At 40.9% G+C, this 25528-nt stretch overlaps 1 protein-coding gene across 1 annotated transcript in view; it reads right to left on the bottom strand.

Moving 5' to 3' along the window:
• Positions 1-25528, bottom strand: part of WDR49 (WD repeat domain 49) — a 150541-nt gene that overhangs the window by 80982 nt on the left and 44031 nt on the right. The window contains exons 5-8 of the mRNA XM_020805758.3: positions 23679-23853; positions 12949-13116; positions 7889-8037; positions 96-332 (exon numbers count right to left, since the gene is read on the bottom strand). Of these exons, the coding sequence (XP_020661417.3) occupies positions 96-332; positions 7889-8037; positions 12949-13116; positions 23679-23853 (729 nt within the window). The remainder of the gene's footprint in view (positions 1-95; positions 333-7888; positions 8038-12948; positions 13117-23678; positions 23854-25528) is intronic.

The raw sequence follows: 25528 nt of genomic DNA, 5'->3' as shown, positions 1-25528 counted from the left end.
CTTTTGCCGAAAGCAACAATAAAGCAACAGGAAAAGAAAGATTCAAGTGACTTAGAAGAGAAAGACAGAGAAATGTTCCTTTTATTTTTGCTTACCTGTTTGAATACAGAGTTGTAAAGAATGCAAGTCACTGCTTTTCTGTGACTTGTGACTCTGCGGTTGCCCAAATCCTGCTCCATTTCCAACAATGCCAGTCGATTGTTAAATGAGATTAAAAGGTGTCCATGAGATTCATTGAAGTAAAGCACAGAATGGTAGTCCAGGCTTCTTGGGAAAGAACCCGCAACCCTTTGGATACAGAGCTGATGTTGAATGTCCCAGATCCTTAACACCTGTGAAGAGAGAAGAGGAGGAAAGGAAGAAATTAGGACCAAACAGGATTTCTTATGACAATCAAGGGTTCTGCTTTAGCCACTCTGTCATGGTACTCCTGTCTCCTGAGCGTATGTGAGACCAGAGGCATAAACTATGGTTTTTGCAACAAAACCTGCCTGAAACCTCAGCTCCCAACACACCAGCCCACATTTGACTTGGCTGTGTTATCCAGGAATTAGAAATCTACGAAGCTGTACACTTTGCCTCATGCAGCTCCCACCATACACGTCAAACTCAAAATTCCCCATAGATAGGTGAGAGATCAAGGTTGCATTTAGCACCACAGATCCCAACTTAATAATCAAACTTCTACGTTTTGATATATTTTATATTTTATTTTTAAAAAGCAAAAAGGCAAAATTGTTCAAAAAGTGTCAAAAAGCAAGTTGAGACAAGTGTGAGGAAAAGCAAGAGGTCTCTCTCTCATACACACAATTTAATCTAATTTATCAAATGCTTATTTTCAGCATAGAGGACAGCATAGCCCTGAAGCATATACAGGGTGTATCCACTAGAACAGCATGGGAGGACAGCAATTGAGCATAGTATCTCCTAACCTAAAGTAAGTTCAGAACTCTTCATATACACTAAAGACCCATTTCCAGGGTCTTCTATACCAGCAAACAAGTGGACTTCCTCCTCCTTCAAAACCTGGGAATAGCTACAGCAGTTTCTCACGAATATTCAGCCAAGACTACTTCTCTAATTATTGCCATACTAGGCTAGCTTGTCAGGCTGGCCTTGAATTCTTCTGCTCATGAGAAAACATTATAGGTGTTTCCCATGTTGTTTGGCAAAATTTGTCCATTAGAGCAAACATTCACACAAACACAGACACGCACATGCACATGCATGCACGCACGCAAGAACGCACACACACACACACACACACACACACACAAACACACATGCACAAACACATACATATCTTGGGGCCTGATTCTAAGAGGACCCTCGTTCACATATTCCACTGTTTCACATTTTCTTGACATTTCTCTTAAAAAAATATTACGAGGGTACAAAGATGATAATTTCATTAAAGGAATTAATGGGGTATAATCCATTTTTCTTATTGTTATGTCAAAAAGCCACATGCCTGGGGGACACTAATTAATTTTCCCACAGTCCTGTACAGGAATGAGCGTAAAACACTGTGTCCCATCCTTCAGTTGTTGGTCCAGGTGACCTCAACTGACCACTCTCATGTGGGGCACCAGTGGGTTCAAGCCCCTGGAGTTTAAATTCTCATGGTGCCCCACATGAGAGTGGTCAGTTGAGATCACCTGGAGCAATTCTGGCCAATGGGAGTAAATGCTTTTCTATCTGTGTGACCTCGGAATAGTTCTAGAACACCACCAGAAGCAGGGACTGGTAGACAATTTTGAATACTTTGTACATAGAAAACCCTGGGAAGAATCAACATAACTTAGAATTGACTTTGATAACACATTGATGTAGCCACCTAGAGTGGTGGTTCAACTAGATAGGTGGGGTATAAATGCAATAAATAAATAAATTGATGATGAGGACGGTGATGATGATGATGATGATGAAATTGCAAGGTTTTGCTGGGGTCCTCCAAAACCATGGACATGAAGAAGGAGACTTAGAAAGCAGAAAGGGAGTTCCTACCAATCTGAAACTGTCCTAACTCTTGGTTCTTTTCTAAGTCCAGCCTTCTAGACCTACTCACCCACCAGCAGATGTGTAGTAATGCCAAGCTCATCATCTATAGATTAACACTTCACGGCACACTTGCATGCACTACGTAGATCACAGGTAAACATCTGTGGTGCCCTCAATGTTTTTGAACTTCTATTCCCATAAGTGGTCACAATGACCTATGGTAGGTAGGGATAGTAGGTATTGTGGGTGAAAAACATCTGGAGGACAATCTCCTTTCAGGTGCTCTGGGGCTAAATTTTGACCCCAGTTCCACAAAAGTATATGTATATATAAAATAAATGGGTAGAAACAAGACAGGAGGTGACCTGATGTGTACTTTTGACCTTGTAATTTCCACATGATTTTTCTAGGCTACAGGAGCCTGCAGTTCCTCTTCACACAAAGCACACTGCTCCTGATACAAGAGCATCACACATTTTTGCCTCACCCATTTTGTGATTATTTTCCTCCCTGCCGAACTTTGATGTAGAGTATAACTTTCCACTATTGTACAACTTCTGACTATTTTGCACTTCTTCCAGAGGGAAAAAACAAGAAACTGGGCCTTCTCGGCAGTGGCTCCTTGTGTTTGGAATAGCCTCCCTCCTAAGATCCCATATGGCCCCTTCCCTGGGCATCTTCAAACGCCAACTGAAAACCTGGCTGTTCAAACAAGCCTTTCCTCCATCCACCATCTGATTTTGTTTTCTGGGCCTCTCCTATCTGGATCTTTGCATTTTTAGTAATATGTTGTTATGTTTTTTAATTGTACTTAGATTTGATACGTTGTCACCCGCCCAGAGTAGTCGGTACGACTAGATGGGCGGGTTATAAATATAACAAACAAACAAACAAACAAACAAATAAATAAATAAATAAATAAAAACCTTCTAGAAATCCTCACCTTGTAAGCCTTGGACTGAAATAGTTTCCTATTCTAGATATGACGAAATGAGAATAAATGGTTCTTCTCTAGCTAAATTGCGATATAGTCCAGAGTTAAGCACAAACTCATAACAAACATCTCTATTTCTGCTTTTACCAGGCTGGTGGACCAATACTTTTTCCAAAGGATGTCTTTCCATCTTTTTTTAAAAACTTTTTGACTCTGTCCCTTGTCCCATACAGCATTGCTCAGAAGATGTTTGATTTGGGTTGACTGGAAGTAAGTTAGACGTACCTCTAGCAATGCAAACGGCCTTGTATGTAAATAGGTTTCAACACAGTTGCCCATTCATCCATCAAAATGAAATGCATGCAGGCTAATGCCAAGAATGACATGAGATTGCTTGTAAAATAATGGCCGAGCAACCAAAGGAAAAGCAACGGTAACAAATGAAATGCTTTCAAAGGCTTAGCAGAAGGTTAATAGGATCCTTTTAGAACTTTGCACTGGGCCACACTCTGTAGTCTTTGGACACAAATCTAGCAATATTGAATCTGCATTGAAGACAACTGAGGTGAGATCTGGATCTAGGATGGCCACCCTTTTCAATTAACAGTAATCTGATAATAATAAATAATAATGATCTTCTGCCATCAGGACAATTTTGACTTTTGGTGACCCTTTTCAGAGATTTCTAGGTAGTGAGTACTCAGAAATAGGACTGTGCACCTTGCCCAAGGCCACACAGGCTGGCTCTACTCACAGGAGGAATCAAATTCTCAACCTCTGACTCTGCACCCAGATACCTAAACCACTGAGCTATCCAGCCAGCCATCAGCAATCTAATACAGAGAAATTTAGCAAGTGACATGTTTCCTGGCATAGAAATAACTGTTCTGGGAAGCAAACAACAGATGCAGAATCAGTGAACATTTGGTGATCCTAACAGGTTACTCATATGAGACAAAGTGACCCACACCTCCAGAGTTCCTATACCTTGTGATTTCACTCAATGATCAAGCCAGTTTGTGCTTGGTTATCCTTCAATTTTTGTGATTTGTTGCACAGTATTTTACATTACTACAATGTATGTGATGAGGACACTCTGGTCATCTGAAGCAAACCGTCTGTCCTTGCTCTACAGCCACTGGCAGGCATGATGGACACCGCAGTGGCAGGGCACCGGGAGGGAGCAGAAAAGAAGACAGACATCTCAGGTATAGAAAAAGAGCTGGAGACAAATGAGCCGCAGCTGAGGGAGGTGGTGTTGTATAGACCAAAGTGGCAGGAGCCCATGTTTAAAGGAAGAGAGGAGCAAGGCAGGGGGGTGGAGAGACACTTTGCTTTCAACAGAGTTGGAGGGAGAGGAGTGGGGCGTGGGAGTAGCCGAGAAGCTGGATCCCATATTTTGCACCATAGGGGAACAGTGCTTGCTGATGGTGGACTAGGGAGTGGATCCGTGTACAGCTTACAAGGGTGTACACGGGAAGCATGCTTCTCTTCAACCCTCCACCACCCACAACCTCCTGGAGACCCTGGAGACTGGCCAAGTTCCCAGGCCCCATATTGACCCAGGGAAGACACTGGAGGATGAAGCACCAAAATGGGTGCTTCTGGTGGAGGCAAGAAGGAGCTGGGAAACACAGGAGCCTTTAAATACCCAACAATACAGACGTTCCTTGAAGGGTGTCAGCTGGCTTGAGTCAATGGGAAAGAATAGACCCCAGCCACATGTACACACACATACACACACATGCGATTCAATTTACCAATATTGTGAAGAGAGCTTAAGAAGAGAGCCAATATTCAAAATATTGGCAAATCAATCACTTTCTCAGCTACTTGGAAGAGGGATAAAGAAGTATGTGTATGGGAATTAAGTGTGTATTAGGACAATGAATATGTGCTGTATCACTTTATACCCTAAAAGACTAAAAGGTAAAGGTAAAGGTTCCCCTTGACAATTTTTGTCTAGTCGTGTTCGACTCTAAGGGGCGGTGCTCATCCCCATTTCCAAGCCATAGAGCCACCATTTTGTCCAAAGACAATCTTCCGTGGTCACATGGCCAGTGCGACTTAGACACGGAACGCTGTTACCTTCCCACCAAGGTGGTCCCTATTTATCTACTCGCATTAGCATGCTTTCGAACCGCTAGGTTGGCAGGAGCTGGGACAAGCGACGGGAGCTCACTCCGTCGCGTGGATTCGATCTTACGACTGCTTGGTCTTCTGACCCTGCAGCACAGGCTTCTGCGATTTAGCCCGCAGCGCCACCACCCTAAAAGACTAATGGAAAACAAATGTGTATTGGGGCAGCAAAGCACATCCTGCAGTCAATTTGCCTGCTGTCAAAATACATGTTTGCTTTCCTAACTCACATTTATTTTTCACTAGTCTTTTAGGTTTTTTAAGTGAGGCAGCACAACACTTTTTTAAAAAAAAACTACTTTTAAAAAACCACTTCCTCAGCTCCTCCACAGGGCTGAGGAAGTGATTAATTTGCCAATGGCTCTCTTCTTAAGGCATTTCACAACACTGGCAAAGTAGAGGAAGATTTGCTTTTGGTCCATTTCCAGTGATCACACATGCTGGAAACAGACTGAATCAGAGTGATCTTACCTGCACCTAAAAAACAGAATCCCCTGACAGGGGCCAGAAAGATGTGGGTATGGACATGATTTTGGTTTGCCACAGTGATTATGTTGTGTGATTGCCGTCAAAAATATCGAACCAACCTGTTCCTGCAGCAGTCCAAACAGCAGGATAAATGCCTGTCTGCTCACACCCTAAGTTGGAAATGTTAGGAGCCATGGCTGCCTCTTTTATATCTTGACAACAGAGAGAGGAAAGGCAGGAGTGAGAGGAAAGAAAGTGACACCAGCAACCCTAAGAGCAGCAGTGTAAGGTCAAAGAAATGTCAGGACTCAGGACAGGTCAAAGCAGCTAAAGGCCAGTTTACGGAACCTGAAGAGGTCATCTCTCTCTACTCTTCTCCTTGGGAAGCTGAGTTGCACTCAGTCCATTTCAACAGTTCCATGCCAGCAGGCATTCGCTCTGCCCTGTTTGAGAACATTCTTTACTGATATCCTGCTTCTATGGATTGTGTTATTTTACTTGATGGCGACTTACTATCTCAGAATGTGAACCTGTGTGTGTGTACACATGCGTGCATTTGTATGCACTGGCTTAGGTGTGGGTGCGGATGTATTGTTTGGGGGTTCCCTTCATTAATTATGTGATGATTTGGGCCAGTCTTTAAAAATATTACAAGCTGGCCCGTTCCTTAAAGAATGGAAAGATGTCTACAAAACCTTTTAAATAAGAGAATTTACATTCATTAATGTTTCAACCCTCTGAATTTCCATGGGGCATGACTGAATAGAACAGATCTTTCACCCAACACTTGAGGAGCTGACAAAAATGTGCTGGAATAAATATATTTAATGAGGAATCTGAAGGATGGCCAAGATAGTCCACCTACACTGAGTTATCTAAACAGATTTTAATGTAGTAGTGTGATGACTGGTGATGACTGCTCACTGGAAGGGCAGATCCTGAAGCTCAGGCTCCAATGCTTTGGCCATCTCATGAGAAGAGAAGACTCCCTGGAAAAGACTCTGATGCTGGGAAAGTGTAAGGGCAAGAGGAGAAGGGGACGACAGAGGATGAGATGGTTGGACAGTGTCACCGAAGCAACCAACATGAATTTGATCCAACTCCGGGAGGCAGTGGAAGACAGGAGGGCCTGGGGTGCTCTGATCCATGGGGTCACGAAGAGTCGGACACGACTTAACAATTAAACAACAAAGTGTGATGAAGTCTCTAAACTGTATTAGGCTGAGCTAGTCTATCATAATTGAGACAGCAGAAAACCTAGTTGCCACTGGCTGAACCATCCAGACCCCCTCAGATAAAGAGGGAGAGAGTAAACAGAAGGGATCAGAGCAGTGGTTCCCAGCCTTGGATCCCCAGATGTTCTTGGACTGCAATTCCCAGAAATTGTGACCAGCACAGTTAGTAGTGAAGGCTTCTGGGAGTTTTTAGTCCAAGAACACATGGGGACACAAGGTTGGTAACCACTGCACCAGTACAAATAGGAGATTGCCAATGTCGTCTGCCACCGAGCTCAGTTTCTTCCTAAAGGGTCTAATGAGTGTCTCCCTGAAGGCAAAGGAAACCCTGTCCTCCTGGAGAGACCCATTTATTATAAGAGTGGTCCATACAGTTGTTAGGGGCCTGGCCGCTTTGATTAGCCAAGCTGGGCAAGGGTCAAGGGAGGAGGTGGTGGCATCCTTCTGCGGTCAAGCACCTTGTCAACTTCAAGTGATGTTACCAGTTGAAAGTGGGTGATCTTCAATGGACAAGACAGCGCGCTGGATGTCTCTGCTCACTGGTTTCAAGTAAGGGGATCGATCCCAGTGGATGGCCTCCACTTTAGATTTTTTAAAAGCTGCAAATTTGTCAGGTGAAATACTAGGGGGAGGCCAATCACTGTGACCAATTCCAGATAGATTGCGTACCATTTGGAATAATTCTGCCTGCTTTTTGGAAGCTTCATTTATCCGGACAGCAAAGTAAGCTCTCTTTGCAGCCTTTACCTTAGAATAAGATCTTGTCATGGAGGTGCTGGCTTTGCACATGCACAAGAATCCCAGCAGGGACTCATTAATTGCCAGCTGGAAGACACACCAAAGCAACAGGATTTCAGCCACTGAGTTAATATTTTGTGACTTATTTCATCACTGTTAAAATGTGACTTAATTGCACCTCCATTGACCAAAGAGTAAGTAGTGCATATTAATTACATTACTCGTAACTAGTTACTTCCATACTCTGCATTTTAATCATAAATGTTCCAAAGAGCAGCAAGTAATGGCTTAATAAACTGTCCGGGTGTGGGATGAGCTTTGAATTTCATTTTGTTTTCTGGTGCCTTGCTTCCTGTGCTGTTGCAATACCCACCTTATCTTTGGAGAAGCTGAAGAGCAGTTTACGCTCCATAATGAACTGGACGGCAGTTACAGCATCCGAATGGCCCTCCAGGACACCAGCAGGTTTAGATGTGACATATGGGTTCCAAAGGCAAACACGTCGATTAATCCCTGCAGTTGCTGTTCAAAGCCACAAATACATCCTTTATTTCAACAACAACAACAACAACAACAACAACAACAACAACAACAACAACAACACAGTCGTACTTTCCCAAAAGGAACTAATGAAACTACCACAGTTGCAACAATCGTTTTTAAAAAAGGGAAGTGGGGAAAAAAAGAGGATGGATTCCATTCTATGTTTTCATCATGTAGAGGCTTTATATTTCTTTTTCTCTCTCTTCCTCTCTGTTTCCTCCCCTGTTTATTTCCTTCACAAAATATTTAGTCTATTTTCTTTTCATTTACAGCCAGCATGATCCAGAGAAAGAAACAGCCTGCACCTAGAATATACTCTGCACTGTCCCTCAGATTCAATCCCCAATCTGTAAAAAGAGGATGGGGAAAATAACCTCTTTCACAGGGTTGAAGAAATGCAAATAGAGTGCCTGCAATTTAAAGGGCTTTGATGAATGGGGCGGGGGAGGAGGAATTTCCATCTCAGTTTTCCATCTATAAAGTACAGTACATCCAAGGGGATGGACAAATGTATAAATACAAAGCACAATGAAACATAGCTAGAGATGGGTATGAACTGAACAACAAACCAGAGAAACTATCAAACTGGGCTAGTTTGGGGTTCTGTTTGCAACTCTGTTTGGGAATACTGTTTCAACTAAATAATGCCCCATACTTTTTTCTGCCCCTGGCATTTTGTTTTTCCTTTAGCAAAACATGCCCGACCGATTGATTCCTTCCCACTGTGAGCTGGTTCTGCCGCCTCTGCCACTGTTCCCACCATCACCAGAGATAGTGAGATGGGTTCCCTTCCAGGAGCCAGGCCAGTGGCCTCTGTGCACGCATCCACAGCCCAACTGATCAGGGTGCATGTGCAGACATGGGCACATGTGCAGAAGGCAGTAACTGGGCCCCAGTTGCTGCCTTCTGCATATGCACTTGCCTCCCAGCTGATCAGGGCGAGGAGCTGCATGGCAGCGACATAACAGAAGCAGGTAGCTTCCCCATTGAGCATGAACCAAAAAAACGAACCACAAACCAGTTCGGTTTTCTGATTGATTTGTGGCGATCTTGGCCAACTACAAACCATCATTTCTCAGGTTTGTGCCCATCTCTAAACATAACCTAAGCACAGAAGCATTAAGTCATAGGTAGACTTTCAGTGTTGGAAGAGACCCACGGTTACTCAGGACCATATTCTAATGTTTTCAGCAGGTCTCACTTCCCAGCAACTGTATTTAGGACTGCATTCTAACCTAACAGTATTGGCAGAGGCATACACTTAAAACAAACAAAACAAAAGATAACAGGCAAGGAGGAAGCAAAGTCTGTGCCCTGAGGAGACAGCTCCAGATCATGATCATTATTAAAATCCTTTTCTCAGGCCCCTACCCAGTGTATCTGCTTCAGATAAAGGCTTATTTCTCCAGACATATATGTAGTCCTGATATTGAGGTACAGGAAAAATGCTATTATTTATGCATCTAAAATGGTACAATCTATGCACAAGTGGAATATTGGGCACCCAATATTTAAATAAATTGGGGGGGGACTTCGATGGGGAACCCTCCAAATGGCCCCAAAAGGACCCAGTGTACTAAGTGGCCATAGAATGCAAGCTATTTGTTGAGGGAAACAGAAAATTAGGTGGGAAGGGAAATGGAATGGAATACTTTTCAGGAGAGCACAGATGACTTGCAGGCTCCACACACAACTGTTGTTGTTGTTGCTTGCTATGTGCTGTTAAATCCTTTCTGGCTTACAGGCTACCTTATAAATTAGTGGCCTCCAATTAGTTGGACTCGCTATTGGAACTATATTTATGTCACAGCAGTCCTCTTCTCTCATCAATCTTCACAGCAATCCTGTACTTCAGGACAGGCTGAGACAGGATGACTGGAGTGAGGTCAATTAGTGAATTTCAGGATCCCATTTCAACCCATACCTGGGCCTCTGAATTCCCAATTTGATCATTTAACCACTAACTACATCACACTGGCTTTAAGTGGCAAATACTGTGTACAGTTCTGATCACCACCCCAGGAAAAAAGTATATTGTAGAGCAAAATGATCCAAGAGATGAAGCTACTCCTTACCAGGCAGCATTTGGGGTGGTCGAGCTTGACAAGAAAAGTTGAGTAACAGGGAGACATGACAGTGAAGTATGGAATTATGAATAAGGTGCAGCAACTGAATAGAGAGAAAACGTTCTTCTCCCATCACACTGGAGCCCAGGATTATCCACTGAGGCTGAATGATGGGAGATCTTAGATAGATAAAAGAAAGTTCATCTTCACATACCATTTATTTATTTATTTATTTATTTATTTATTTATTTATTTATTTATTTATTTATTTATTTATTTATTTATTTATTTATTTATTTTATTTAATTAAATTTAATTTAATTTAATTTAATTTAATTTATATCCCGCCTATCTGATCGGGTCAGGACCACTCTAGGTGGCAGTATATAGTTATACTGTGGTATTCACTGCCTCTAAATGTGATGGCTTTAAGAGGAGATCCTCATGGAGGATGAGGCTATTAATGGTTACTGCTAGTTATTACAGCTACTGTATGTACTCCCTCCACTACCAACAGCATCATTATATACCAATGGTGAAGAACATTCCTGCCCTGTTTATAGACTTCCTCCAGGATATGCATTGACCACTATGTGAGTAGAATGTTGGACTAGGTAAGCGGTTATTCTGATCTGGCATTCCTATTATTATACTCTTACTTTGCCTAATATATGTACAGTAATATGACAGCTGGGAAAGGACCATCAATGACCCACTACTTCTAAGAGGGTATTTACACCCCAGATGGTTTGATCACCATTCCTTCTCTTCAGGGAACTACGGATGTATCAGATAAGTTTCCTATCTCTGATGTAAAAAAAAATTCCACATTTGCATCAAATTCCCAAGATGTCTATCACTCAGATCTGTATATATTGAAGTATTAGGGCACATACCAAACCTTCTGACTTCATTGTTGAATTTTGTAACCAGGACAAGGAAGCAAAGTTCTGATATTTCAGTATGTGGAGGATGATATTGTGTGAATTGGTCAAAAGAAATTACTTTAGCCTCTCTTGTGCTCTTTTTCCTTCTAGTTTTCTGCCATCCATTCTTAGACAAGCCCCCAGGCATATTTTAGACTTTGTAACATCCTCTCACATGTGTGGCAATCATTCTTTATTGTCTTTCCTGTCTGCCCAACTTATCTGGAAAGCCCGGGGTATGTTCTGTTTCACCTCCTGCTCTACCTCCATTAAGAATTGAATCCTGTCTGTATGTTTTTAAGAATTTATTTTTCAGCACAAAACCTGTACTCCTTCTATCAGCAATTATTCTTCTTGATATAGTCTTTATTTGCCTCAGACTTAGAGGAACCACAGTCCTCTGAGAAGCAAGAATCTACACCACAAGCCTAAACTGACAGAACTATTACAGCTTCTCCCCAGAAACCCTGTGAAGTGCCATTTTATGGAATGCTCGAGAAGGGAAAATTCTCAGAGCCCTCACAAAACTGAGACTCGTAGAAGTCCTTGAGGACACCAGTGTTGGTTATATTCATCTCAAATCAGTTCACATTTGCCATACAGAGGTCCCCTGATATATAGGCCTAAGTGTTTCTAAGATACAGCTACCACTAAGTAAATGGCATGTTTTACAATACTGCGACGATTTACAGCACCTTACTGTAAGGAATGCAGCCCAGAATATGACTCCTTCATTTTACCACCCTTCCTTTCACATGATAACCATGACTCCTGCATCATCATCTGGACAATCAGGAGGCTAGCCCACTCCCCCCACCTCCATGATGATTACCAACAAAGCAGACCTTCAAAAGTTGCTTTTTAGAAAGAATTTGTTCCTATTACTCATTGCTGGTTTCTTTAATACAATTTGTTGGTATTACTGATGACAATTTTAAGAAAGTAATTTCTTAAAATAGTTTCTTCCAATGCTTGTTACTTTTTGCTATTTTTCCCCTCGTCATGTGGGAAATCACAGGGTTGATAAGAAAATGGCATCAAATACAGAAAATTCCATCCAGGATGTCTTAATATGCCTTAGGAACAGAAAGTGGAACACATTGGTTGTCCTACCAAAAAGATATGATGAGATTCTTCCCACTTGTTTCATTACTTCTAAATTGTAATGTTACTACAACTTCGTTACAGTGGACCCTCTACTTACGGAATTAATCTGTATTGGAATGGTGGCTGCAGGTCGAAAAATCCGTAGGTCGTCTCCATTGACCTACAATGCATTGAAAACCGATTAATCAGTAACCGGCTGTTTTTGTTCCGTTTTTGTTCCATTTTGGTTTTTTTCTGGTCTGTAAGTCGATTCTCTGGCTGCAAGTTGAATCTAAATTTTGCGGCCAGAGAAGTCTGTAACTCGAAAAGTCTGTAAGTCGAGCCGTCTGTAAGTCAAGGGTCCACTGTATTCACAAAGGCTTTCACGGCCGGTATCTAATGGTTGTTGTGGGTTTTTCAGGCTCTTTGGACTTCAGAACATGGCCAAAGAGCCCGAAAAACCCACAACAACCATTACTACAACTTCATTACCCATTGTTGTGGAGTGTAACTAATTACACGTAACAGTGTTACTTGTAACCTGTTACTTCAGATTTTACAACAGGAGAAATTTAATCAGGATTAACAGCTTTCTCAAGCCAATACTCCCACTCCCACACCATTTCTCAGTTCTTAGAAATTTCTAAGCAACTTCACAAAAATGGCAGTTTTTGTGAAATTTTTCAACATTCTCTCAAGGAGAGGAATATGGCTACTGGGCTAGTATGAGTCTTCAGTGCAGAACTCTCCATAGACTCTTAACTCTATGTGGAGAGAATTTACAATAAAAGAGAAATTACAAGTTAACGTACCTATCAAGTTGAGCCTGGAATGGAAGTCAAACGCATTGATTCCTTGGGTGATGTGGAAACATGTCACTGTAAGATGAAGACTTAATTTTTCTCTCCAAGCTAACACCAGTGTGTTTGTACTACCGCTCGTAACAGAGATAAAAGCATCTAATGAGGAGATGTATGCAACTGAAAAGAAAAAAAGGTGAATTTGAATTATATTCATCATCAAATAATAATTCATAAATATAATTGTCTTAACTAGGGTAGATGAATTGCTGTTTTGTTGTTAATGCTGGGTGTTCAATGTTAGATTTAGAATGATCAGATTTTTCTTTTAATCCGTGTCATTTTTGCATGTGATCATTCATTGCATCAGTGTTCCTTTTGTTAAATAATAATAATAATAAACCTTTATTGGCATACAGCAGAAGAAGCCGCAAAATAAATACAATAAAAATTGTTATGGTGTTTATTAAGAAGTCAGCACAGAAATACATGTTTAAATATGGAGATGTATTTTTTCACCAATTTTCTCACAGAATACGGACTTACAAATGTGTTTTATCTAAACATTTGTTTTTCTCTGTGTATTTTACCTGGAAACTTTTTTTCAAATATAATTTAGCATGTGTTTTTTTTATCCTAAGAATTTCATTGCGAAATGTTGAGATTACCAAATATGTATAAAATATTTATGCATGTTTAAGTTACAGACCACACATTACCTTAGGTGGTATGGAGCAGGTCACATCCCACTGGAAAACAAAAAGATTGAACTTTGCAAGCATTCCTTATTTAATACACACCCAATCTTAGGTAGGGTGGTAGAAGACAGGTAAGTATATTGATGTTTGCAGTATAAAAGCAACTAGGCCCATGCTACATGCTGCAGATACAATCTGATTTGAAAGGAAGTATTCAACATCCAGACAAAAAATGCTGGCGTTTTGACGTCTTGGCTGAAATTCTGTAGAATTTTATTTAAAAAAAAAAATCAGACTGGAACACAATTCTTGCCCATCCCTCACTGCCTCAGAACTCTGTGTGAAGAATAAGATGTCAGGTTAATGGGAGGACAGGCTCAAAGAAGGAGGGGAAAAGATTGCTCTTTTTCCTTTTAACTTAATGAAACGTACTATTGTTAACTCTTTTTCTGGTCAGAAAAAAATAAGAAGCTGCTTTAACTCATTATTTTATTAGCCTTCTGCCCTCATTTCCGATAGTGGTGGGAGAATAAGGAGATCTAAGTATTTGAAGATTTGGCATGGGTCCCATTCAAAAACATTAACATAAATGACTGAGGAGAGGTTGCCTCCTAGCAGGTAAAGAAACAAAATGAGGATGGTATTTTGGGAGGGTTTTTGTTTCTTTATTTTTCTTTTAAATAATCTTCTCAGCTCTGCCCATCCCTAATGGGGAATTTGGGTGTTTGTGGAAGAGAAAGAGAGAGACAGAGAGAGAGAGAGAGAGAGAGGTGTGAAAGATTAAAGACAGATTTGAATGAAATGGACTGTGAATAAAAGAGATATGGAATCAACAGACTGTTTTGTGTGGGACTTAGTATTAGTGACCAAGAAGCTTTCAAACTCCAACATTTCTCTGGACAGTTGAAAACACAAGGCTGAGGAAACACGACAATCGGCTGTATTGTAATTGCAGCTATGGAATGGTTTTAAATATATATGATTTGCAAAACAAGGTTTAATCAACCTCTAGTCTGATTAGGGATGACAGGAGATTAAGCATAAGCAGCAGTTCCTCAGTGCCATTTGTGATGAAATTATGCAACTTCTGTGCAACATTTAAAATGATTGTGTGATATTTGCGCAAGCTGATGAGCAATTATATTCTCCTAAAGTCAGCATCATTTCCCCTGAGGAGTCTATTTAAAAGACTTATAAAGAGTGATGGTATCAAACGGGTGTGAAACTAAAAGGGAGGGAGGGAGAGCTTCGTCGAATTCATAAGGAAGATATATACACAGAATAAGCTTTCAGGAATATTATCTAAGGCAGTGGTGGACAAAAAAAATAACCTATGGGAAACAATTTGGCTACGATGGTCACACCCAAGAAATACTGGCATCTTTCCATATCCCCAATTTTTTTGGTATTTTTTTTTTAAATTGGCCACTAAAAGGCATTGAGGGCTTTAGTTGTCATTGCTGCCATTGTTTTAGATAATAATTAATAGCTGTGTGCCATCAAGTCAATTCTGACTTATGGTGACCCTTTCCAGGGTTTTCTAGGTAGGGAATACAGAGAAGTGGTTCCCCAACACTTTTACCCCACTCCTCAGTTCTCAGTCGTTTGACATCATGAGGACCTCCATCTTGAAATCTGGGGTGCTATCAAATTGTTGGCTATCCTACAAAGAATACATTTTTCAAGGTCAAAACCCAACATTGTTTTCTTTGGAAATCAGATACATATGTTTGGACATCTGTGTGGTCTGTGTGTTGATATGTGACTTCTTTATACAGTGATGTCCTGCTAGACGATTACCTCGCAAAATGGTTTATTCGCTAGATGATGGGTTTTGCGATCGCTATAGCACTTCGCAAAATGGTGTTTCCTATGGGCAATTTTCGCTGGACGATGCTTCGCAAGATGGTTTTTTCGGGATGGTTTTTTACAAGACGACAATTTTGACAGCTGATCTGCGCTTCGCAAAATGGGTGTTTTCGGGACCATTTTTCGCAAGGCAGCTATTTTGACAGCTGTTCCACACTTCGCAAAACGATTTTCCTATGGGCGATTTTCACAAAACGACGACGATTTTTCCCCATTGGAACGCTTTAAATGGATTTCGGTGCATTCCAATAGGGAATCACATTTCGCAAGATGATGTTTTTGCAAAACAGTGATTTTCAGGGAACAAATTAACATTGTCTTGTGGAGCACCACTGTATATGGTATGTGAAAACATTTTATAGATGAGCTCAGGGGAAAACAATTGGACTATGACACCCAGAATCCCCCTGGCAGCATGCTAGCTGGGAATTCTGGGAGTTGTAATCCAAAGCAGTAGCTTTTCCAAGCTCTGTTGTATGGGCGCATCTTTGAAATGCAAGTCATGAAACTGGCCTAATCTGCAAGAATTGCAAAGTACAAAATTAGCTCTTATTCTTCTGCAAATGCATGATAACACTTACAATAAGCATAATTTGTATCCAAAAGTGTAATTATCTGTAAAATAGGCCTATTATATGCTGCCATAATTTTTTGTTTCTTTGCAGTCCCCACCAAGAAAGAAAGGACTTCTTTCTTTTCCTTTTCATTTCATTTTTTAAACTGCAACGCACATACCCCAAACCTCGTAGCGTATTTCGTGACTCGCCTTTCTAGCCTCTAGAGACTTTTATGAGACTAAAACTTTATGTGTGTTAGGAGCCAAATAACCTTCACGTTTTGCAACAAAGACATCAACTTCTTTCTGACTAAATAGCTCCTTAGAGAATGCCCAACTGGTAAAACAAAATGATGTGAGAGTCATTTCCACAGCAAAAAATGTGTACAGTAAATTGAAATATTCAGTCGCATGAAGCAAAGATGAAAGGAAGTAGAGACGGAGACAAATAAAGGCCTGCTCCCTGTATAACAGAATCATGGAACAGGGAGGGGTCTTGCAGGCATCCAGTCCAGCCTTGCAGGAAATTCAGGTCAAGAGCTCCCCTCACCCCATCCCATGACTATCCACACACACTATGTTTGTGGAAAAGGCTACCAAACATATTGTGGTTAACATTGTTACTATTATTATTATTAATGGTACTGTTGTTTTATGATTTCGTCCATTATTGTCCTCATGGAAGCTCGGGGCAGCTAACAGTTCAGATTAAAAATACAGTGAAAATCACAAAATATAAATACTGATACCACTGATTATATGCACATAGAATATCTAAATACAGTGGTGCCCCGCATAGCGACGTTAATCCGTTCCAGGATTAACGTCGCTATCCAGATTCGTCGCTATGTGGGGGGGGAAACCCATAGGAACGCATTAAATGGAGTTTAATGCGTTCCTATTGGGGAAAAACTCACCGCTAAGCGGGAATCCTCCATAGGGCCACCATTTTCGCCACCTCGGTAAGCAAGGAATTGGCGCAGAAATGCTGTGGGTGGCCATTTTGTTGATCCAGTGGCCATTTTGGAACCGCTGATCAGCTGTTTTCTAAACATCGCAATGCGAAGATCGGTAAGCGAAACGCTTACTGATCATTGGAATGCGATGTTTTGCCACCTAAAACATTGCAATGTGATCGCATTAGCGATAGCAAAAAATGCATCGCTATGCGGATTTGTTGTTAAATGGTGCGCTCGTTAAGCGAGGCACCACTGTATATAAATATCTAAAACTACAGGTTGCAACCAGAGATCAATCATAACTTGGGGGACCACTATAAACTTGTAAGACATACTTCACATACACCCCTATATTTTAATCACTCATATTCTCAGGCATGGTTTTCAATTTATTGTCAATTTTTTTTTCTCATCATAGGTAAAAAAAAATGTGTTGCATAGTTTCTACCACACCTAGCGAGGAGGAGCAAAGCCTTTCTGCACAAGGCACATTTCTATGTTTCCCTTTGAGGACGGCAGATGGAAGGGCAGAGCATCTTGCTAGTGTGAAAGCTCTTCTAAATCCTCTCACTTCTAAGAGTGATAGATAGTCTGCCATGGGTTCCATGGCGTTCTTAATGTAGGCCCTTAGCAGCAGATTCTGTACACTACAAAGTCAGCTTGCTTTTCTATATCCTCAATTCTTCGCTTGACTAATTTCCTTGCCACATTTATTTGGTACGACAGCAGCACTTGTGGAGATAGACCGATTTTCATCAAGCGGCTCTGGACCTCCTTTACGCAGTTGGATTGGAAATTATCATAGAAAATCAAGGGCAGAAGGCCAGATGTTCTTAGACTACAGCTCCCAGAAGCCTTCACCACCACCTCTACTGGCCAGGATTTCTGGGACTTGAAGTCCAAGAACATCTGGAGGGCCAAGGTTGGACACCACTGCCCTAGAGCCTGCGGCTTGTAGAATTACCCCTAAGTATTTGAAGTTATTAAGTTGCTCAATAGGGTGACCCTTAATTAACCAAACCCTTGTCTTTGGTTTGCAATGGAGCATCAAATATTGGCCATGCCTAGGTCTGCCTTTTTTCACCTGCAGCAGATTGCTCAGTTGCACCCCTTCCTGGACAGGAGGTCCTTGGCAACTGTGGTCCATAAAACTGGTAGTCTCAAGGGTCACCTACTGCAACACTCTCTACATGGGTCTTCAATTGAAACTGACCCAGGGATTACAGCAGGAACAGAATGCGGCAGCCAGGTTGATCACTGGAGTAAAGGAGTTTGACTTTATATGCCCAGTCCTAGCCCACCTTGATTGGTTGCCTTTATGTTGTAAGACCACCTAGAGTAGCAGTTTCCACTACGTGGGGTGCCATTTAAATGCTAGAAATAAACAACATACGCAGTGATGTATGTTTGAAACCTAGTTGACCTTTGGATTCTGTAGTTCTCCCAATTTTTGCTGCACACAGTCCTTGGCACAAAAACTACCTACTAGAATATGTTTGTGAGGAAGTGTTGTGTACAAAACTTTGTGTCACTAAGGAAATAGTGTATTGCACGGAAAGGCATGTATGTTAGTGAACACAGTATAAAAATAATTCAAATGTTTCATGCTTTTTCAAAAATGCAGAACAATTTTGTGCACAATAGAGCATTACCCTGTTTCCCGGAAAATAAGACCTAACCTGAAAATAAAACCTAGTATGATTTTTCAGGATGCTCGTAATACAAGCCCTACCCCAAAAATAAGTCCCAGTTAAGTGAAGCCCCACCCTCCACCATTGTGCTGCAACCAGAAGAAGATGACATGACTGCATTTGAATAAATATAGATGGTTGTACATGAAAAAAATAAAACATACCCTGAAAATAAGCCCTAATGCATGTTTGTAGCAAAAATTAATATAAGACCCTGTCTTATTTTCGGGGAAACACGGTAGTTTCAATGCATATGTGGAGTGGCTGTATAGTGATTGGAACTTGTATAGTGATTGGAACTTTTATAGTCTTAAATTCCCCACACATTAAAAAAAAATTCAGTGAGTTCTGTTACTCAAGAAAAATTGTTCATAGCAGGTGACCTGGAATGAAGAAACAGAGGCGAAAACACAAATGTACAGCATCCCTCTTGCCTTCCGTTTCACTGTGCTCTTCCCTCAAAATGGCTTTTTAATCAAATCTGTTTCAAAATTACTGTTTATGATTGTTTATGTTTACCAAACCCGTATCATTTACACCTGCATAGATGGAAAGTCAACTGTTAAAACTGTTCCCTGCAAACACGCATGGTGCTAACGAAAAGTGTCACCTCTCCATGTTTTAATTCTCATCCATCTGTTAAAGAAGCTTTGCTAGAAATCTCACTTTCACCAACTCTCTGTCACGTATAAATTCCAAAGGATGAGAAAAAGCCCATTTGGTTTGTTCTTGTGCCTTTAAGAATTTTTTTTTTAAAAAAAAAATACTTTCCATAGCACTGCCATCACAAAATGTCTGCAGATTTTGCCACACTTAAAGGTATAAGAGCATCAACTTCTAAAAGGTCAACAACCTAATCACATTTATCATTTTTTTCTTAGACTGAAAGACTATCGTAAGTTGTTCCTTCTAAAAAAAAACTGTTTTCAAAAAATGACTTTACCTTCCTTCATGGTTCACATACTTCTAGAATCTTTCTTTCACCACTGTCATTCCTATGTATCTAGAATCTGCCCACGCTGTACTATTTGAATCCTTATTTGCTTTCAATATGTTGTTTTCTGTATATCAACCACACCTCCACAGTTGTTATTCTTACTTAGTAGCCTATAAACAGGTAACACTTTCCATCCCATTTTCTACTTGGGTGATTTTTAAAGAAATACATTTGACAACACACTCAAGATCAAAATACTGAAGATTATATGTCTTCGCTCTAATGAAAGAAATGATTAACTTTTTGTGTCATTTATGTTGGGCTATTACATTTTTTTAAAAAAAATCACAACATGCTTGCCTCTGGAATAACCACTCTACAAACCTTAGAAACCGTTGAGTTAGTGGCTAGAGTGGAAATCTATATTGCCAACTTGCTTTCTTATAACTTGGCAAAAAAGGAAAGGAAAAAAAAGAAAAAGGAATAAAACACAATTAAACAAGTTAGCAAATTGTAGGATCTGCAGGTACTAAGGCAAAAATATTTCAAATGCTGGATATGGCCGACTGTCAGATGGCATCCTTGCCTTATAAGAAGATCACAGAAGTGTGAGGATGAGAAACTCAACCAGAAACCTCAATCCACCATTTTTGAAACAAAAAAATAAATAAATACAATCCATCCTTCACTTTTAAGATTTGCCCGCACCTTTCTTACGCTTGCCTAGGGCATGCATTCTTTTGAGCATGATTCAGAGCCCGGCAGGCTCAGAGGGCAGGCAGGGAAGAGCAGCCTAAGAGGCTGACACCAGACTGATCATGACATGGTGGCTGCTCAGTGCCCCAAAGGTTGATGTCATCTCCACCACCTCAGCTCCGGAGATCAACTTAGTGGTGGCAGAAAAAGGGGGGCTATGTAGCCTTGGGCTATGCTCCCACAAGGCAGGACTGCCCTAACTGAGGAGAAAGCTAGTGGGAAGGGGAGTTACTTCCCTTCTATCTCCCCAACCTTCACCCCAATGTTCTCCCCTTGCTCTTCAGTTGTCCCCAGCTGCTATTGTTGTTGTCTCCTTACTCATTAGTAAACCAAGTAAAGCATGGAAGAACAGAACCCACTTTCCCTGTCCCTCCACAGAGGATCAGGGAAAGCATGTAATTGATAATTGATTGAGCTATAAGGGGTCAATTGCTGTTGAAATGGGAGGAGCATTCCAAGAGGCACACCCCTTCTCCCCCGCCCTGTACCTCAACAGACCCTTTGTAGCCCAATCCACCCCACACCCAAAACGGCTCTATGTTGCGAAAAGGTTACATCAATGTGCCCTTGTTCCAAGCGATCCGTGGTCTGAATTTCCTTACTTTTGAGGCTACAGCTTCAAAACATAGCTTTTCGCTTTATATCAAAGATATTTTCTTTGGGGGGAATTTTGCATTAATCAGAACTCTCTTCCAAGAGAAAACGGAAACATGCCTCCCCGTGGACAAGGAAATCTATTAATTATTCAGCCCCGAATACTTAGGTTTATATCAATAGAGCAAAGTGGTTTATTGTTTTTAAAATTAAAGAACCACTTCAGAAGAAGCATTATGGGCTTAGATTTTGGAACAACTCTAATCTTTCAGCTTTGATTTAAAACTTTAAAGGGTTTTTGGTATTAAACAGGCTATAAAATTTCTGAAAGGAAGAGGTCAGACTTTGTCTCTGGTTATAGGGCATAATGGCAAACCCTTGGTTTCTGAAATAATTTGTTTGAAGCTTGTCTAGACACCGTAGCCTCTTGTACAGATCCAAGCATGTAAGGTGGAGAGATTTTAGCCCCTGGAAATGGAGGGCAGTTCAGGGATTAGGGTGAAGTATTTTGAATGGTTCCCAGAAGTGCTCTCCATGTTGGCCATTGCATAGAACATTTTTTTACACACTCCCCAATTGACCTCCCTCCCCTATTTAACAAAACAACCCCCCCAAAAAAAGCATAGTATCGCAGAATGCACAGCTTGACAAAGAGGATTCAGTTTGTCTGAGGAGTAATGCAGTACACGACACTAAAGGAGCCACTGATGCGGCTGAAAAAAGAAAACTGCAGCCTGCTTTAGTTACTCAAAATGAGGTTAACCTGCAGAACGGGACTAACAAGGACAATACATTTGTACTCAGAATAGAACGTGGGTAGAGTGTTCTACACATGCAGCCTCACTGCATGATCAGAGACCCTGGCATTTGAGAGTTCATGTCCATGCGACCAGTGTGTGTATTTCAACCCAAATGAAGAAAGAGAGCATGGGGGGAAGGGCATGAGAGGAGCAACCACTGGGACCAAGAAATCCAGGATGTAGGATTAATAGGATGTAGGATTAACATGTGCAATTGTATGCTTATACAGAAGTGTAGCAAGTAGCAACCCTAAAAGGGCTCTCAATATAAGTGAGGTATTCAAGGCGTGATTTTACCAGTGTCACACTTGCACATACAGTGAGTTTCCATGGCCAAGCAGGGATTTGAATCCAGATCTCCAGCGTTCATCACTCTGTCCAGTACACTACACTGGGTACTTTAGACTGCAGTACCTCTTATTCCAGTCAATCTGTCTCAAAGCAATGCAAGCCAGCTCAGAGCTAGCTTTACATTGTGGTGTGAAGATTGTACCTTTTCTTCATTCTCTGTACAGAAGCCAAGAGGACTCTTACAGGAACACTCATGATAGATTAATGGCTTCTACCACACCTGAAGCTGCAGGCTAATTTAGTGTCCTCAGAAGTCTTGTCACACCTTTAAGACTAATTAGCTATTGTTTTTCATGAGCTTTGGTATGTCCAGTGTATCCAAGCATGAAAACCTATGAAAAACAATAACTAGTGAGCCTTAAAGATGCTACAAGATTTCTGGTTTCTCTTGTGCCACAATAGACTAACATGGCTACCAGCTGGATAACCTTTTCAGGAGAAGTCATGTGATTTGTACAGCCCTCGTCCAACAACAGAAGCAGCCGGGTACTTAGAAAGAACAGCATTTGCTGTCACCTACCATCTGCGGATGACACATCTTACTGGAAGAAAGCAGTGATGAATTGAAACAACTTTTAGCTAAAGTGAAAGAAGAAAGAGCCAAAGCAGGGCTGCAGTTGAATCTACAGAAGATAAAAATGATGATTTGAGAAGAACCACACAACAGAGAAACTGAAACAGAGATTTTGTACACCTTGGTTCAGTCATCAGCACAAATGGAGACTGCAGCTAAGAAATCAGAAAAAGACAGAAACTTGGAAGGGTGAAAATGAAGCAATTGTAGAAGATCATCAAGTGCAAGGATGTGTCACTAGAAACCAGGACCAAGATCATATTCACTCTTGTATTCCTAATCATCGTGTATGGGCATGAAAGCTGGACAGGAAAGAAAGATGACAGGGAAAAATTTATTCATTTGAAATGTGCTGCTGGAGGAGAGTTTTTTTGGATACTCTGGACTGCCAGGCAGATGAACAAGTGGGTCCTAGATCAAATCAAGCCTGAACTATTTCTGGAAGCATAAATGCAGAATAATAATAATATTAGAACAGTAGAGTTGGGAGGGACCCTACTAGTAGTCCAGCCCCTGTCTAGGAGGCATAATGGGTAATCAGTCTCCCAACCTCTGGCTCCACAGCCAAATGTCTAAACCATTGATTTATCCAGCAGTTGAGGTTATCCTACTTTGGGCACATCATGAGAGTGCAGGATTCTCTGGAAAAGACTATAATGCTGGGAAAGATGGAAGATAGCAGGAAAAGAGGAAGACCAAATACGAAATGGACTAACTCCCATTCCCAAAGTGAGGAGGGGCGCACCCCTGTTGAGGGACATGAACAAGAGCTGAGGAGGGCAGTTTCTTCACTTGGTCTAATGATGGAGCCAGCTCTGACTGGGCTTACCCACAGAAAGGTGTATACAAGATTGCAGACAAAGAGCAAGGCCCAACATTTTAATACGTTGTCTATCACCACAGTTTACCTCAAAAGTTACACACAAGACTTCTTGTATCCTTTCCCATCATCTTTACCTTGCTTCACCCATTCTTTACCATGGAGCCTGTGGCATAATGTGTAGCAGGACTTGTGATGCCCAGAAAGCAGCTCCTGCCAATTAATAGTCATCATCGCATTTTCATCCTCAGGGGAACAGGAAGGTCGTTCAAACAATGAGATCTGGGCTGTGTCGAAGGCAATTGCCAGCACCTAGGTAGGACAGAAATATTTTTTTGTGGGGGGGAAAATAAATTGTTCAGCTGTTCCCAGATTTTCAAAGCAACCCATTACTGAAGCTGATAACCCGACTATCACATAAAGCTTTTCCCTTTGTTATAAATTCATGACTTGCAGGCGGTTAAATTTCATGGCCAGCAGCTAAGGCTATTTTTTTGTTAATGAGACTGCAGAGATTTGCTTAGAAGAGGACAATGGAAATGAGTTATATATGTATAGCTTGGTAATGACACAAGGCAAAAGGAAAGGAGCAAAACCTTGGGCAGTTTAAATGAAATTTTGCATAGGCTCAAGAGCTTAGATATGAGGAATGAGAAATAATTGAGATGAATTAACTCTGAGACACTACACCTGGTCTCAGAAAATGACCACCATTTTTCTGCCCAGACGCATAAGGCTCCAATACTACTGACCGACATACCGTTGCCTTAGGTTTTGATCATATGGTTTGATCCTTATTTGATCAGAAATATGGTTTCAAATCAGAGTTTTATCTAACATGTAGGTCATGTTAGTGAGGAGGGGTGCACCCCTGTTGAGGGACATCAACAAAATTAAATCACAGAGAACTATAAGCCCTTTGGATTTTGTTCATGTCCCTCAACAGGGGTGCATATATATATGTTTCTATAGTGCTTAAGGTACATTATCTTTTTATTAATTTTTGTGGTAAGTGAAACTTTCTGCTCTTTTAAAAATGTAAAATATGTTTAACAGAGTTTTTGTGCCTAACGTTTAAATTATGAGTTGATTTTTCCCCAAAAGAAGGGGGTGAGATTATAGTAAAGGTATGGGGGGTTGTCAAAAATGTAAAAGGGATCTGATGTTACAAATGTCGGGAACTACTGAGGTAAACAAAGAAAGGGTGGCACTAGCATAAAAACACAGCTTTCCAAATCTGAATATTTATGCTTTGAAAACTTTTTAAAAAAACATACTGAGTTGGAAGGACTCAGAGACACTGACCAAAAAAATACTGTATTTTTCTGTGTATACGATGATACTTTTGTCTAGAATCTTTAGACTAAAAATTGAGGATTGTCTTGTACACAGAAGTAAGTGAAGATAACGGTGCAGTTGTAAAACTGTCCTTACCTTGCCTCTGCAAACAGACTTCCTTCTGTCATGAGGCTTAGCTTCCTCCAATCACACGCCTTATGTAAGTGACATCAGCTGATGCTGAACAAACCAATTGGAACACATCTCGTTGGAGCTGGAGCATGCTCAGATGCAATAGGGACTGGTAATGTCCAAGCATTCTAAACCCAGAATTAAGTAATATGCTCAAAGCTAAGTGTGATGCATAATATGATAGTACTGGTATGTAAATGTTACCTAATTACTAAATAAAAATATATTCTGTTTTATGTGTAAAATATTGATTTCTTAATTTGGGGTTAGAAAAGTGGGGGGGGCGTCTTATACATGGGATCATCTTATACACAGAAAAATATGGTATAAGTTTTCCACAAAAGGAATATGCTAGGATAGGCAGGGGAGGGAAGGATGAGATAATATAGTTTTCTGAATGTTCAAATCACAGTAGATGGTTTTACCAGAACTCTAATCACAGCACTTTGTGGGAGAGATGTTGAAATAATATAGTGCAAAACTGTTTTAAGAATATAGTAATTTGGCAAATCTCTGC

Source organism: Pogona vitticeps, chromosome 3 (genome assembly GCF_051106095.1).
Source record: "Pogona vitticeps strain Pit_001003342236 chromosome 3, PviZW2.1, whole genome shotgun sequence".
Taxonomy (NCBI): domain Eukaryota; kingdom Metazoa; phylum Chordata; class Lepidosauria; order Squamata; family Agamidae; genus Pogona; species Pogona vitticeps.
Note: the sequence above shows the minus strand (reverse complement) of the source record. Positions and strands in the feature narration are given on the sequence as shown.